The 17,207-nt window shown below is 40.0% G+C and overlaps 1 protein-coding gene across 13 annotated transcripts in view; it reads right to left on the bottom strand.

Moving 5' to 3' along the window:
• The window catches only part of LOC124140137 (FERM domain-containing protein 4A-like), a 214,736-nt gene that overhangs the window by 125,248 nt on the left and 72,281 nt on the right, over positions 1–17,207 (bottom strand). For 10 of the 13 annotated variants that reach the window (XM_046507534.2, XM_046507532.2, XM_046507543.2 and 7 more), the window contains exons 2-3: positions 7,801–7,866; positions 1,339–1,433 (exon numbers count right to left, since the gene is read on the bottom strand). In XM_046507534.2, coding sequence (XP_046363490.2) covers positions 1,339–1,433; positions 7,801–7,866 — 161 coding nt within the window. Of the gene's footprint in view, positions 1–1,338; positions 1,434–7,800; positions 7,867–12,395; positions 12,484–12,521; positions 12,751–14,191; positions 14,237–17,207 lie in introns of those variants that run through there. The other 3 variants (XM_046507537.2, XM_046507536.2, XM_046507541.2) reach the window with 3 other exon arrangements.

Raw genomic sequence — 17,207 nt, forward strand, 5'->3', positions numbered from 1 at the left:
TCAACCATATCAACACAAGAGGTGTGCGGTATTACTGATATACTGGTATATCAAGACTTGAAATACTAATAAATATGCATCACAATACCTTTGGAAAATACTGGTATACTGTGTTTCCAAAATCATGCATAATATTAATCTTGTTAGCAAAGTTTACACATGTTACAAGTTCAACTGGAATTATGAAATTCAGAAATTAGCAACTTATTCTTGTGATCGGAAAAAGTTAAACTACTTGTGACCAGTTTCGTGTAAATAACACATCTATTACTCATGCTTGTGACCATAGCAAAATATCAAAATGGCTGAAGAAAACGAAGCTGTCAAAAATGTGCAGGGGAACTCCTATATCATATTGGTTTTATATAGGTTTATAACAAATTACAGATGAAAGAACTCATGAATATATTGTGGTATGTATTGCATTATATTGCAATACGAAAGTCAGGCCAATTATATATTTGTAACCCATCACTAATCGATACCAACACACAGCTAAATCTGTCGAAGTTTTAAACACTGCACTGTTGAGAATAAGTTCCTGAGCCCTGTTCCACAAAGTGATCTTGGCGCTATGCTTGTCGTAAGTCTATACTCAAGTACAGGAGTTGTGAATTAGTGTAAGGATCGTAAATATCAATTAATTTTGAGTTACATTACAAAAAGGACTGAAAAATTTCAAAAACGTTCAGCTTGCGTACCAATATTTCTTTAAGATCTTACTATATACTGATCAAATGCAAGCATCACATACATGAACTCTACTGCAGTGAATATTAGGGATGGTACACTGGTTCACTGTCGGCAAACTTTGCACAATATGATACCCATTACATTTAATTTGGCATCGATTCACATTTAGCCCCATAGTGATTGTCTTTGTTGATCTTGCATCGATATCAATATGCAAATTCAAACTATTTTTTTAATTCCTCATAACTTTCAAGCTTGTTTTTCGGATACGAAACCGACTCGATAACAAGACCAGCTTTTCCTTGCTGCCTGTCATAATACAGTATGAAAATTTGTTTGTTTACTATTTTCTCAAACAGAAAAGTTGACTTGACTAAGTGTCATGTTGATGCGTAATAGTCAGCTGTCCTTCTTTACATTAATGAGCAAGTACATATTCGCAATCTAATGACTGGGCTTTCCTCACAAAATGACAAATATGTAGTATCAAGATACGTACCGTATCGTATAGTGGCTTCTGAATCGAGATATGTATCGTATCAAGTGACACCTGTATCACGACATCCCTAGGGAATATTGCACTAAAAGTGCTCAGTCAATGATAAACGTATTGTGATATATTTGAGATGATGATGATGTACTCACGTGTCATCAACAAAGGCGAGACCAAAGTACTGTTTCTCTTTCAACTTGAAGTGAGATGAGACCAGATCTAACAGTTCTCGGGTGAACAACTTCGGCTGAAACGAGAGGTACACATATATGAACAAACAAGTTAACTATATGCAAGAACCTATCAAGGATTAAGAAAAAAGGTTGGTTGGTTGGTTGGTTGGTTGTTTTACACCGCACTCAGCAATATTCTAGCTATATGACGGCGGTCTGTAAATAATCGAGTCTGGACCAGACAATCCAGTGATTGATATCATGATCATCGATCAACGCAATTGGGATCGATGACCTGCATCAACCAAGTCAGCGAGCCTGATCACCCGATCCCGTTAGTCGCCTCTTACAACAAGCATAGTCGCCTTTTACGGCAAGCATGGGTTGCTGAAGACCTAAAGGGCCTTTGTCATTCAAATTGAGGGAAAAAATCATTTTCTTATATTCAGAGGCATTTTAACATAGCAGTTTGACATTGCATTCTGTGCAATAGTGTAAAACTAAGAATTAAAGCCTCTCCTTCTTTATTGGTCCTGTTATATACCGCAGGGGGTTGAGGTTAACCTGCATCCCACAGGGGTTGAGGTTAACCTATGTCCCACAGGAGGTTGAGGTTAACCTTGGTCCCCACAGGAGGTTGAGGTTAAGCAGGGTGCCCTCAGGGGGTTGAGGTTAAACTGAGTCCCACAGGGGGTTGAGGTTAAGCAGGGTGCCCTCAGTGGGTCGAGGTTAACCTGGGTCCCACAGGGGGTTGAGGTTAACCTGGATCCCCACAGGAGGTTGTGGTTAACCTGGGTTTCCACTAGTCTGTCTCGCAGTCCCCAAACCATATTATTTTCCCTTCTGCCCTGCCTTAACTGTAATGATATATGAAGCATGTTCAGATTTTCCACAGGTTCTGGCTCTCTCATCTTAATCTGGCTCCTTTTCAATTTAAATGTAGTTGCTTGTTTTAATCAAAACTATATATATTTAGAGACTAAGTGTCAGCTGAAGTTCCCACAGGAGGCTGAGGTGAATAACCAAAGATGAAAACTATCACTATGAAACCTTCACCTGAATAAAATAAATAATTGTCATTACAGTAAAATATTGATCTATAATTTCTATTTCAACAAATATAAATATCCAGGTCTCCTCCTGAAACACAGATCAAAGAACTCTGACAACCATCTACTCATTGGCACCTTTCCATACAAAGGGAAGTAATTCATCCCACCTTCATGAAAAAGCTTCACAAGCTTATCGGTAGAGTTCATGAGAATAATATTCGGGTTTATTCAACAATTTCTTTGATACCTTTGCCACAACATAAAAACAGTTAAATTCAACCCAAGCCAAAACTTGTTTACATTTGGTAAAGTTCATAATGTTTTTTTAACTGCAGCAATAATTCACCATCTATATCTACAGATAAGCGCCAGTTTGACAGGGCAGTCCATGTGGAAAGTGTACTGGGAATTAATTCAGTGCAGTGTAGATGTGCAGTGTTTTTCTGCAACTTGATTAAACAGGGCTTTGGTTATAGTAGTCTAGTGGCTGGCACCCTGCCCTGGTATCAGGCTGTGTACAACAGAAGAACAGATGGTTGATAATATTCATTATTGCCTCGCTAGGAGCTTGCTGTGATGCACAGGGCCACACAAGTACAAGATCATGAATCATTCTTACATATGTTTAACTTGGGTGATAAATGATCATGATTATTATTCTGCACATGTTGCAGTGAAAGTATTTACTGGTATGTAACCTTGACAGTATCCGTGGATCCCACAACTAGTGGTGCTACAAGGACGTTATAATGACAACTAGTGGTGCTACAAGGACCTTTTACCGACAACTAGTGGTATGACAAGAACATTTACCAACAAACTTGTGGTGCTACAAGGACGTTATAACGACAACTAGTGGTGTGACAAGAACATTTACCAACAAACTTGTGGTGCTACAAGGACGTTATAATGACAACTAGTGGTATGACAAGAACATTTACCAACAAACTCGTGGTGCTACAAGGACGTTATAACGACAACTAGTGGTGTGACAAGAACATTTACCAACAAACAAAACCAATCACAACTGCACACATCACACTGTGCAATAGACTTGATATCTGATAAATGTGATTCAGAAATATACGTTTAAATTTCAAATGTCAGAAGCAACATTAAATCTCAGTTACCAGGGAAATGCCAGAGGTGTACTTTATATAGCTTTACACTGTAATGAACATAAAGACAGCAAATTCAGATTTCACCAGGAAAATAATGTAATAAAACAAACTGAAGCAAGTCTTACATCAAACTGGATGATTTTAGATGGTGTCAAAGAAAGATTTCACAATCAATTTAACTCCAGCTTCAGTATCATTACACAACCATAGTCAATGAAAACAGAAATGAGTGAGTGTGTTTTAAGTCGTTATTCTAGCAATATCACGGAAGGGGACACCAGAAATGGGCTTTGCACATTGTACCCAGGCAAACAAACATCCATTGCAACACAGAAGTGAATGAAAGTTGGTGCTCATTATAACAAGTTTAGTTATGGCCACAAGTCCGTAACTCTAAGAAATGACCTTCTGTCATGAAGAGCTGTGAAACTGCTGATACAACACAAAGTAATCGCCACTCACTCACTCACTTAGACTTCATCTAGAGGGGCTAATTGGGTTTTTTCATCTACATATCTTGTGGGTGAAACAGGACTAAAATGTGACGGAGGGACTGTAACACAAGTAATTTCATTGGTCTGACCTAATACCGATATTAACCTTTTCTCCGAAAAATATTATTTTACATCCTGGCATTCATAATTACGTTGTATCAGAAATTCAGAACGTATATTACAGAGAAAGTTGAATGTAATTTCATAAAAAGATCACCCAAATGCGCATGACCAACTCCAGTTACTGTATATCGGATAACACACAGAACCAGCAACGTCAGATCTAGATGACATGGTTTCCTGTCCAACAATTTCCATAATTAGTCTAAACATGCCACGTGCTCTGCATATACATAAAACCATCAAAACACTTCCATTGAACTACATGAAACGAGCAGCAATGCAACCAATAATTGAAAAGTGCAACCCCTAATATATGTATGTCTTTATGCACAAATGCATGTAAAAACATTTTAAATTTGTTTTTGACTAACCCTTACTTTTCCACACAACATTGATCTCTGAACACACTCAATACCTCTAAGCTCCATGCAACATTCTTCATTAATCCCTGTGTTATGTGTTTGTCATGTTTTGAGTCTTCAAACAGGGTACTGCAATATTTTGGGCATTTGTTCCTCTTTTGTTTTACAGCAATACCTCACTAATTTATGTAAAATCATGACACAGTCATCAGAGATTTGAGATTTTATTTATTTAGACTAGTTTATGAACCTATGTTTTAAACTTTTAAACATTCCAGGGACCAGGGTGCTTGTCTGGTACCACTAGGTTTTCACGTCAACATGCACCTTGTATATGTTAAATTAAGTTCATTCGTTAAATCAAGCCCTGAGTTCCGAAGTTTTTTCTTTCACAGAATAATCCCAACAACCCATGACTTCCTCCTTCGACTCAGCTGACCAATTCCAGGAGAAACACTGTGTATATATGTATACATATACAGGAAGCTACTTGAGCCGACAGCATGTCAGGCACCGACTGCGTGCAGGACATCACCCTTCCGCCGCCACCTTCACCAACACTTTGACAACAACTACTGAAGGGAGGATGTTAATGTGATTCCTAGCAACCCAATCAATGGGGATAATGACATGACATCATAATTATGATGAGTCCAACACACTTCCCTGTCTGTTTTGACCTAATAAACACTTGTGACCCAGCTGACATGATAAATCCCCAGTGATGTCATCCTATTGTTCTCCAATCAGGTTACATCTCAGGATTTCAGAGAAACAAGTTCCGGTAATATTGTTATACGTGAATGTCCCTCGCCAGAGATTTATTTTATGTTCGAAAACAATCCACAGAAGGAAATGTGTGGAATGATAGCAAATCAAACGACAAATGTCTTCTTCATATTTCAGTAAATCAAACTTGCAACCTTTGTTTCTAGAGGCTTGTGATTGTTTTGTAACACAGCACTCAGCAATATTCCAGCTACATGATGGCAGTCTGTAAATAATCAAGTCTGGACTAGACGATCCAGTGATTGATATCATGAGCATCGATCCACGCAATTGGGATGGATGACATGCATCAACCAAGTCAGCAAGCCTGACCACCCGATCCTGTTAGTTGCCTCTTACCACAAGCAAGGGTGAGCTGAAGAGCTATTCTAACCCATATCTTCAGTGATTGAACCACAAGGCCACAAGGCAACAGCCACAAGCAAGGGTGAGCTGAAGAGCTATTCTAACCCATATCTTCAGTGATTGAACCACAAGGCCACAAGGCAACAGCCACAAGCAAGGGTTAGCTGAAGAGCTATTCTAACCCGTATCTTCAGTGATTGAACCACAAGGCTACAGGGGAGATGATAAACAAAATTCCTTTCAAGAAACTCTTTTTCAAGTACATGTTCGCAGCAAGTGATATTTTAGACCCATTTTCTAAGGTTCTTGGAAAGAATGTTCGAAACAAAAAATTGTTAATAAGGGCTGTTACATACTTTTCTTCGGTTCGTAAATAGGTGCTGATTTGTCCATCGCCTGCTTGATATTTTTCGTGAAATCATCATTCTACAGAACTTTTACCTGAATGTAATTTACAAAGGCTTTTAAGGACTGTTTCGCGGAATATGTTTTCAGGATGTCAGGGGTTTTAAAATATGAAAGAATACTTTGATCTCAATCTACTAATGTCTTAGACGTTGTACACATTGTTATTGCACATGCAAGTAACATCTTTCTTCTTCTGAAAGAGGTTTTTTTAAGTTTGTCCTTTCTGGAACTGAATATATCTTGAATACACAGTACCTCTCAACAGTGTTTGAAACAAAACAATTGTCAGGCTGCCATCAGGACCCACAGACTTTAGAAGCTGCAGGCCCTGACTAAACTCTTCAGGCCCTCAATAAAAAAACTGCAGGTTATTGTGACAAAAAAACTGACACGCAAAGTTACTGCAGGCCATAAGGACCCCTACAAATCTGAAGCTCAGGCCCGACTCGAGTTCTACCTGCCAAGGGACTACGAGTAGGTGCTTATTTTGAACACTCCCTCTGAACAGTTATCAACAATACAGTTAACAGTGAAAAGTTTCGGCAAAATCTCTGTCCAAAGTTTAAACGAGTTCTATCTATCTACATGTCAATAGATTAATTAGATTTATTTTAGATTTATTTTTCATATGCCATGCATAAAATAATCATAATATTCTCATTCCTATTTTTTAACATAAAACAAAAAATATTTATTGGACAAAAAGAAAGAAAAAGAGAAAATTTATTAACTTAAGAAGTCCTTAATTGATGATTGACTGAATCAAAACAAAATGAGACATTTGTGAAACTCGTTTTAAGTCAGTGAGAGAGAGTTGGTTTCAACAGCGCTTTGAACAGTATTCCAGTTAAATCAAGGAATGTCAGCTTAATGTGGGAGGAAAGCCTGAAATGATGAAGGTCTCAGATGTGACCACCTTGGTGAAAACCACGAGCACGGGCATGGTGCTGACAAAATTACAAACATAATCAGGGTGAACCAGGATTCGAACCCACAATCATAGGTCTCTGGTGTGCCCAAGGGATGCAACTCTGTACTGTGAATTTCGGCACCTTAGGCAATTAGGCCCCGACCTCCATTAAGAAAATCCCAATTACTTGCAGTAGTCCTCACGGAGCTGAAGATGACAACCCCAACATATTACTGGTCTGGTTCAATAACCACTGACAACAAGAGCTGATTGTGATGACTCCTGCTGATTGCCATTATAACCAGGAAGTACAGCTAAGGCTGGAACTGTTCAGCACAAAGGGTAACTTTAACTGAATCAGATTTTCTATCAATACAAAATAATTCATCTCAATTTCAATTCTAACACTAACATGGAGACACTGTATCCATGGGAGAGACATGGTCGGTCGAGACATGGTATGCCCAAGGTGAGACATGGTATCTCAAGGGGACACATGGTCTTCCCAGGTGCGACATGGTATCCGCAAGACAGGCAATGTGTTTCTGGGTGAGACATGGTATGCCCCAGGTGAGACATGGTACCTCCAGGTGAGTCATGGTACCTCCAGGTGAGTCATGGTACCTCCAGGTGAGACATGGTATCCCAAGGTGAGACATGGTATCCCCAGGTGAGACATGGTACCTCCAGGTGAGACATGGTATCCCTAAGTTAGACATGGTATCCCTAAGTTAGACATGGAATCCCCAGGTGAGACATGGTATGCCCCAGGTGAGACATGGTATGCCCCAGGTGAGACATGGTATGCCCCAGGTGAGACTGTTAGCTGACACTGACCTGGATGATGATGTCCAGTCGCCGCTCGTCCATCAGCACGATCTGGCTCTTCCGACCCTCCGTCATCTGCAACAACAACAACACATTAACACATTAACTATCACAGTCGTAGTTGGGAAGCATAAAACAAACTAAAGCTGATGGTCTGAGACAGAAAAGTCAAAACCAGTCAAGTTTTTCAGCTTCATTAATATGACAGCTAAAATGTTTTGCTGACATGACTATTAGAGACATATTTTTCAATACAGATGAAGGGCTCTCACGTCATCAAATCGAAATGCACCTTTCATATGATAATCTCCAATATTCTGTCTGAAGTAACTGAGCCGATGGCCTATCAAATCCAAAGCAGTGTTCAAAATTAAACATGAAGGTCAAGGAGTCCTTGTCATAACCCTGAAGTCAAAAAATTTAGGGGGTCCCTAGATTCAAACCTCAAGGGTCCCCAGTACCCAATAAATTCAAAACACTGCACAGTGAGACAAGCACCAACTGTGGGTGACCCCAGTCAAGCAATACCTGCCCTCAACACTGCCTCCCATCAAACTGCAACTTCATCCCAGCAAACACAGACTATCCTCTTCCAGATAATACACACCACCCTAATCTGCAGCTTCAGCAGCAAAGTGACTGGGCTGTGTGTAAATGCAGGTATCGGACTCTACCTGAGCGTTTGTTAATGTTACAATGCCAGGAATGTGAAAGGTCACAAGTGTGAGATATGACCCCCCAAAATAACATTTAAAAAACAAACAAGTCCTTGTGGACGGTGGTTATGTTTATGGTTGTACATACATATTTTCTCAACACAGCTTGTGTGTATAGCTGGACCTCAAACAGCATATTCTGCACACATCAAATAACATTCTTTATGCTTGCTAAAATAAGGAAGGAAAATGTATGACATCTCGAAACAACATTCTACATCCTCTACCCTATATTTGTTACACTACCATGACCAGTTATTGACTAACTCAAACCAAGTGAATAGAGCTGATACATTTCATACAAAAAACATCACCCAAGTCAACATGAAAACAGTCAGCAATTGAAACTAACATTTTATTGTGTACTAGTCCTCATAATAATAACATATAGCAAAACCCTTAAAATTGGAAAATTTCTACTAGTCCTTATGATACCTTAACTATTGGACAGTTTGGCAAGGACCATAGGATTACTGACAATTTCTATCCTTGAAAACTCTCAAAGATTCCAACAGTCACTCACATTTCCACCACTGATGTACCATCAGTAAATAGGAAAAACCTTGACATGGACAAAAATTCAGGAAGGTCCAGTGTGTGTGTGTGTGTGTGTGTGTGTGTGTGTGTGTGTGTGTGTGTGTGTGTGTGTGTGTGTGTGTGTGTGTGTGTGTGTGTATATATATATATATATATACACAAAGTACATGGCTGTTCAGTGTATGAGATCATTTTTGCAGACCAGTGAAAAAAGCTTATTTCAAACCAAGGCACCACCCCCCCAAAATATGACTGCAACCCTGCACACAAAACCAGAAGTGAAATACCCCACACTTACTCCTTCCTCAACAATCTTCCAGCCAAATGGTCCAACCATGACCCTCCTTCCACCACAGTACTGTACATACAAGTAATGAATACCTGCACTGTGCACTGACCAATCTGGCGCTGTCAGTATGTGGTCCAGGACCACTGATTAATTAATAATTAGGTTGTATGTTATTAGTCATCTAAAATAAAGACAAATTTCCCTGATCAATCTCATGTGCGTAATCAACTGACCACATTCCACCACTGGCAGAGCCACCCTCAATGTGAGGCATTTTAGCCTGGAGCTAAGTCCCTAATTAGACTAATGGGGCCTTTATCAGATCAGTGAATCTTCTTCATTAGCTTGCCTTGATCTTTCATCGAGTAACACTCAGCTATGCTCAAAGGACGCTTATCGGTGCATTTAAACGAGAAACAATTCGAGTTGATAACAGAGTTTGGAAATTATTGTGTTACAATTAGGTTTTGAACCTTCAGTTGGATTTGATGGAGGAGATAAACTGCGAGGAGCATGAAAAAGCACAGCAGTCATATATTTAGGTGTTTGTTATTGGATGTGATGGAAGGAAGGAACAACTGGCGGCAAAGGCGTGGAGGTCACCAACACAGACCCCATGACCAGCAGAGTTTCATAACCAATATTTAATTTATATCATGGTGTTTCACGTGAGCATGGTATGAAGCAGGTTGTAGACATATAATTCGTTAATGCAACCACATGTAGCGTCCAGATAACTGGCGGCCTGCATGCCCGTGGCTGGTAACTTTTCTTGATAATTTTAACACTCTTTAAGTTTTCAATATTATTCCTCTTGTAGATTCCAAAGTAATTGTTTGTATTTTTTCAAATGAATCAAGACGTGATTTGCCTTTAATTTTGTTGTTGCACTTTTTCAATATTTATATTATAATGTCTGAATGCAGGCAGGTAACTTTGAAAATGGACAGGCAACACATATGGATCACCTGCCAGGCTGTCTTTTGGGGTTTTGAACTTATTTCAAACACTGACCACAAGCGCGAAAGATCATTATCCGGACAAACCTGGGAAGAAAACTCAGGAATAGCAGATCCTTGGACAGCCAAGGGATACAACTCCACACTGAAAATAGTTGTGTGTCAGATGTTAAATAAAAGACTCACAGAGAAAAGCCATAGAGAACAAATACCCAAAACTCACATGTTCATGGAACTACACATACAAACACACCCAACAAACATGCATCCAATAATACACCGTCCTGAAAACTTTCCAAATTAATGCTTTCGCTTGATTCTAAAACACCAGAATATCAGAAGTCCTTGTAGACAAAATTGTCACCATCTGTGAAGTGTCTGGAATACCCCACCAAACCTGCTTCTTCCACCTCGTTATTGATAGCCACATTATGTAACCCTCCTGATGAAATATTATTCTTGTTCTTGCAGTTGATCCATTGATCATTGCAACACTGATGTGTACACAGCTCCTTACAGAACAAAAATCAATCATATTGCCAACATCCTTTGTTACGATTTGTTCTCATTATTGAAAAGGACTGGATAGTCCATTACTGTGAGAATAATGCTGGGAAATGGTAACACAGCAGAAAGAGAGCTTATTAGGAAATCAATTGAATTGAAATTACAACCCATAGTGATTGGCAAGTGGGTATTGTGCCATGCATGTAACCTGCAATCTGGGATCATTGATGACTAATAAAGACATATGCAGCTCCACAAACACTGATTACCTGGGTAAACAGGCAGAAGCATTGTAATGTAGCTTCATTGTTAAAGCGCAGTTAACACTTGCAGTTATTGTGTGAATCAATGCATGTTTAATGCCATTGTAAATGATAGGACAGCTTTAACAGTTCTGTAAATCTGAGCTAGACAATCACTGGGTTGAATCAGCTGGGACAGTATTCGAGAAAGAGAGTGAGTGAGCGAGTTGGGTTTCAAGCCACTTTGAACAGTATTCCAGTTATATCACCGCGTGTCAGCTTAATGAGGGAGGAAAGCCCGAAGTGATGCAGGTGTCAGACGTTTACCACCTTTGGAAAACCCATGAGCACGGGTTTGGTGCTGACAAACCTAGAAACATCATCTGGGTGAACCAAGCTTCGAACCCATGATCAAATATTTCTGGCAAGCCAGGGGCACAATTCTGCACAGGGAATTGCAGGGCCGTAGACGACTGGGCAACAAGACAACCGTACATTTGAAACTAGAGACACCCAACTTTCATGCTTAATTTCATAAACTACATAAGTAAGAGGAACATCTTAAAACAAAACATGTCAGCAACAACCATACAGATGACAGCAATTAATGAATATTACAATTCAAATCAATCTGACACAAAACAGACAGATCGAAATGAGACTTTGTTTACCCTTTCCAGGGTGTACGCATTATGCCCCCTGAATCCTTGATGTAGCAGTTAGTGCATCATGACCAGTCAAGGCTTGCATGACATCAACACAACCAGACCAGTCACAGACACATCAATTCAGCACTACCATCAAAGATCCTTCCTTCTATGAAACCTTCCAGGGTCTGAATTCCTTGTATTAGAGTGGCAATGAGATTGTTAAATTAACCTTCAGTACAAAGAACTCATATTTTTCAACAAATCTAACATGATATGTAAATAATAAGAAGCCAGTTATATATTTACTTTCGCAAAAGTAATCAGCAAAAATATGAACACACCAACATGCTAACGCATAGCATGATGCATAAAATATACCTGGGAATTATGAAATTGAAAAGGGCATTATCAATCTCCACGAAAATGAAGGGCAAACTTTCTGAACTACAACTGCTTATTAGTTCAAAGCAAAATGACCTTCACCGAGTTCGGCAGACTCAAATTCCAAAGGACCACTGAAACATTTTTGTGAAAGCCCAGTGGCATTCCCAACAAAATAACACAGGTGTATCTCCTTTATTACCAACCCTATCTACTACAAACAAAGATAACCGTTATGACAATCCTGTCAACTCAATCGAGTCACCTAGTGTATTTGTCAGCAATAAACAATACACACACAACTCAGGCACATCAACACTTACATTAATCCCATCGGTCAGCACCATCCCATCAACGACCCTCGTCCCTCAAACAAACCCTTGTCCTTCCGCCATGTATACATTCCCGATACGAGAGATATGGTGAGACGAGATGAACAACATACATACCTGAGGCAGTAGCCCACTGACCCGAATTCGCAAAGCGCTAACATCTAGCATGGAATAACTTTTCCGAATCATCAAGAAATTGTTCTATCACAGCTCAGTCAACAAGGTATCCGTAACAAATCAACTTCATGGAAGGTCCCGCATGGGATGGTTCCTCCTACACAATGACCCAGACACTACCCAGGTAAACATGGGTATGACGTTCATCTATATACTTGAAGTATTTTCGCCAGACGACACACTCGTCGGATCACATGGTTCAGTGCTCTGCACATTCAGGACTGTGATTCATATCAATACATGCACAGAGGAGGCCTACATATCTGGGTAGACTGGCCTTTGTGCTGTCCCTGACCACAGCTGATACGGAGACGTGTGTTGTTGCTTGTGTCTAGGGCTATATTGAAAATTTCTTCATTTACAGTTGTCTTATAGACTTAAAATACATTCTTTGTTGGGTATATTTCAGTCTGTAAACAAGTAATTTGATTTGCATGAAATGAGTAAACATGTGAAATACCAAGAGGTTTGTATCCGTATTGATAAATTCATTATAAATAGCATATAGGAAATCACTGTCAACTGTCTATCAGGACACACACATTAATAGTCCTGCAATGGGAAATCGATATCAGTGAGTGAGTGAGTATGGTTTTACGCCGCTTTTAGCAATATTCCAGCAATATCACGGCGGGGGACACCAGAAATGGGCTTCACACATTGTACCCATAAATCGATTACATATAAGAGACAGATTACATATAAGAGACTGGTAAATATTACAGGGGTGTGTTGGCCGGAGAGATTAAGGGAGTGGGGAAATAAACTCAAATTTCAGGGTGTCAGTGGATGACTTAGTCATACTTCAATCTAACATCAGAATCCCAATCAGTAACTGACCAAGGGCTTCTGAACATGTACAATAATATGACATCAATACAATTCAGGGAAGTCAAGTGAAGTGTGTCACAGAATGCCAGCCTGGAAGCCTATATTCTTGCCTTGGACCCCTAAAATGTATTACCAGGAGTCCCCTGTATCAAATACATAGATAGACCCAGTTAAACCCTGGCAATGAACAAAAATCAGCATTAGAAATTGTCATTAGTCCTCTTGTCCTTGCCAAACTGCCCAATAGTTAATGTTTCCTAAGGACAAGTAGAAATATGCCCTTTTTAAGGGTTTTGCTATAAGTTCAGTCCTCTAAGTTTTGTTTTTTTTGTTTTGTAGCCAAGCTGCTCCTAACATGAATATTTTTGTAGCCAAACCTAAGTTTTTAGGAGCCAACAGATATCTTAAACAGATATTGTAGCCAGTTATGTTTACTTTTAGGTAGCCACTGGGCGAGGAGTAGATAAACTTAGGTCTCCGTTGTTAGATGAAAGTCGCATTTGGCAACCAAAAAGGTCGCTACTTGGAGGGCTGATGTTGTCATTGTAAGGACTAGTATAAGGATCAATACCGAAACGTTACCATTACAGTAAAGTAAAGAAGTTGTTATCCATAAACTGTGTCTACTTTGGGCTAAAACTGTCACTTTCTATCGCTACCGTAACAAGCAGATGCAGTGTTTACTTTCCTATGAAGGTATTATGGTATGATTGTAATCAACACTTGGTGGTGGATATTTTATGGGTAATCACAAAACAGTATCCAACAAACATACTAACCCCATGCCCACACAGAAGGTTCCCAGCCATCTTTCTGCACAGGGACAGACACATGTATTCCAGTATATACCCTCACTACAACAGTCTCTGGCTACGTGTATCCCTGGCACTCAATCGGAAAATGTCACCTCAGTGTACAGGGAAGCAGACGAGGTACTTTCACACGTTCACCCATGTTTGGCCCTGAAACCTGCCTCTCCACTTGCAGTCTAAAAAAATCAAGATTGTAACTTCCCTAATCTGTCATCTTCCTTAAAAAGATATGATATCACACCTTCGTCTGCTGTTGTCTTCTGCAGGATGTGATATGATCGACTCCAAGAACACTGTCTCTATGGATATGACTTACATCACCTTGCACCATTCCCACACACACCAATACCCATTCCCTCTACCCCAAGTACAGTAAAACCAGGGATGTAACTTCACCCAAAACATTTACTAACCCGAATACTGACAACAGACATGCATGGTCACTTACATTTTCATGAGCCCTCAGGATACTTTCAACATGTTTTACACTAGACTAGTGAGTGAGTGAGTATGGTTTTACTCTGCTTTTAGCAATATTCCAGCAATATCACTGCGGGGGACACCAGAAATGGGCTTCACATATTGTACCCATGTCGGGAATCGAACCAGGGTCTTCGGTGTGACGAGCGAACGCTTTAACCACTAGGCTACCCAACCGCCCCTACACTAGACTAACTTTGGCCATTGTGGGCTCGTGCCAATCTGCATGCCGGGAAACCCTGTATGTCTTGAAAACTTGCCGCCAGAAGATAACAGTACTTACTATGTACCCACTGCTTGCTAACCTGGACATTCTTTGATATGAAGACTTCACTGGTTATTGTATGGATGAACAGACTTTAACTGTGTAACCCTTTCCTTGCAGGAGAGTCTTTGTCTGTAACCCACCATATAGCACAATCACATCCAACCTGTGTCAGTAACACCCTACATACCCCGGCCCACTGTTCCCAATGACCCTCTGCACCATCTAGTCACTCTGAGCCTACTCCATCTAGTCACATCTGAGCCTACACAGTCTAGTCACTCTGAGCCGATTCCATCTAGTCACTCTGAGCCTACTCCATCTAGTCACTCTAAACCTATTCCATCCAGTCACTCTTAACCTACTCTATCTAGTCACTCTAAACCTACTCCATCCAGTCACTCTTAACCTACTCTATCTAGTCACTCTTAACCTACTCCATCTAGTCACTCTAAACCTACTCCATCCAGTCACTCTAAGCCAACACCATCTAGTCACTCTGGTCTGTCTCGTAAAGCCGGGCTGATAATATCCTATTAATTCCCACTAAAATCTAAAGAAAATGATGTTAAAGACATATTTAGACTCTGAATCAAAACAAATTGACACAGACTACCACCTACCCTAAATCACATCCAATGACAAGACCCAACTACTCACAGCTCACCTATCCCAGCGACATCCTGCACTATCTAGTCCCCCATTTCGGTACACAGGGACCGATAACACTGCCTCTCTGTAGCTCTAGACTCTTCAAATTTAAACAGGCAGTGCACAGAGCTGACAAATCTCCAAATCCAGTGTTAGACTGTTGATCCTGTCCTAGTTGGCTTCAACACAAGTCTAGAGGCTGTTGGATGTTTGAAACATAAACACTTGTGAGCTGAAGATGAGCATTGGGTGATGAGTGGTCCAGACTCCCCCCCTGGGGGGCATTCAGTCAGTTGGTCCATTTGTGTTCTCCCTACACACTCCCAACCACGCTGCCTAAACACAGCACTCTCTCACATTAAGAGTCCTGCATGTTTCTTCACGTCCATGCTGTGCCATAATGGGAGCTAGTGTATCTAAAAAAATAAACAGTCGCCTGCCACAAAATTCTACATCATTTTCTGTTTCCCCCAAAAAAATCACAAAATGTGGATCGATATTACTCTGTCTTGACCAAACTAGCCAAAAATATGATTTTTAATTACCCAACAGACCCTAACTTGTTACAATTTAGTCGTACACTTGTTGTTTGTGACAAAATACAGCACCAACATGAAAATATATACCAAACACTGCAGACCTTACAGCACTTTTCCAAAATAGTAGTGTTGTTCTTTTTTAACAAAAGCCTCCCTACAAATTCCCTGTTATGAATTATAGTGTAACCAGAGCCCCATCACTATTTCTTATGAGACACTTAATGAATTATTTATTTGTGTTCATCAACAGATCAAGTTAATTGTAATGCATGTCTGAGTCTAACCCAAATTCTGAAACATTGTTAGCATAGTGGTTGCAGTGTTTGCTTGTGAAGCTTAAGACACAGGTTCAGTTACCACAGAGGCAAAATGTTTGCTGTCCATACCATAAAGTCTTGAATATTTGCCAGGAAGTCCAGCGCCCTACACATTCACTGAGTCTCTGCTAAATGTTACCGATGGAGACGTAGGGTAAGCCAGTGGTGATGCATTGAGCAATCTTCTTGTTGGTTGGTTGGTTGTTTTACACCACGCTCAGCAATATTGCAGCTATAGTATATGACAGCAGTCTGTAAATAATCGAGACTAGACCAGACAATCCAGTGATTGACATCATGAACATCGATCCATGCAATTGGGATCGATGACTTGCATCAACCAAGTCAGCGAGCCTGACCATCCTATCCCGTTAGCCTCCTTTTACAACAAGCATAGTCACCTGTTACGGCAAGCATGGGTTGCTGAAGACCTATTCTACCCCTGATTTTCACGGGTCTAATCTTCTTGTTACTAAGGGTGTGCGGTATTACCGGGACACCAGTAATTTGTGGTGCAAATCTTCAGCAATACATATTGCAATACATTTGTAAATGTAGCAATATATTGGGGCAAATATAAAAAAGTATATTAATGTGTTCCTAATCGATATGGAGATGCCAAATAGTATCTTTCTGCTACAACTTGCCTCTGACGATCTTTTTATCACGACTATCAAGCTCCTCACAGCGATAGCCCGTTAAAATGTTGTAAGTATATTGAAAAAGTCAGA

This window comes from Haliotis rufescens, unplaced genomic scaffold (genome assembly GCF_023055435.1).
Source record: "Haliotis rufescens isolate VD_foot unplaced genomic scaffold, xgHalRufe1.0.p SCAF_23, whole genome shotgun sequence".
Lineage (NCBI taxonomy): Eukaryota > Metazoa > Mollusca > Gastropoda > Lepetellida > Haliotidae > Haliotis > Haliotis rufescens.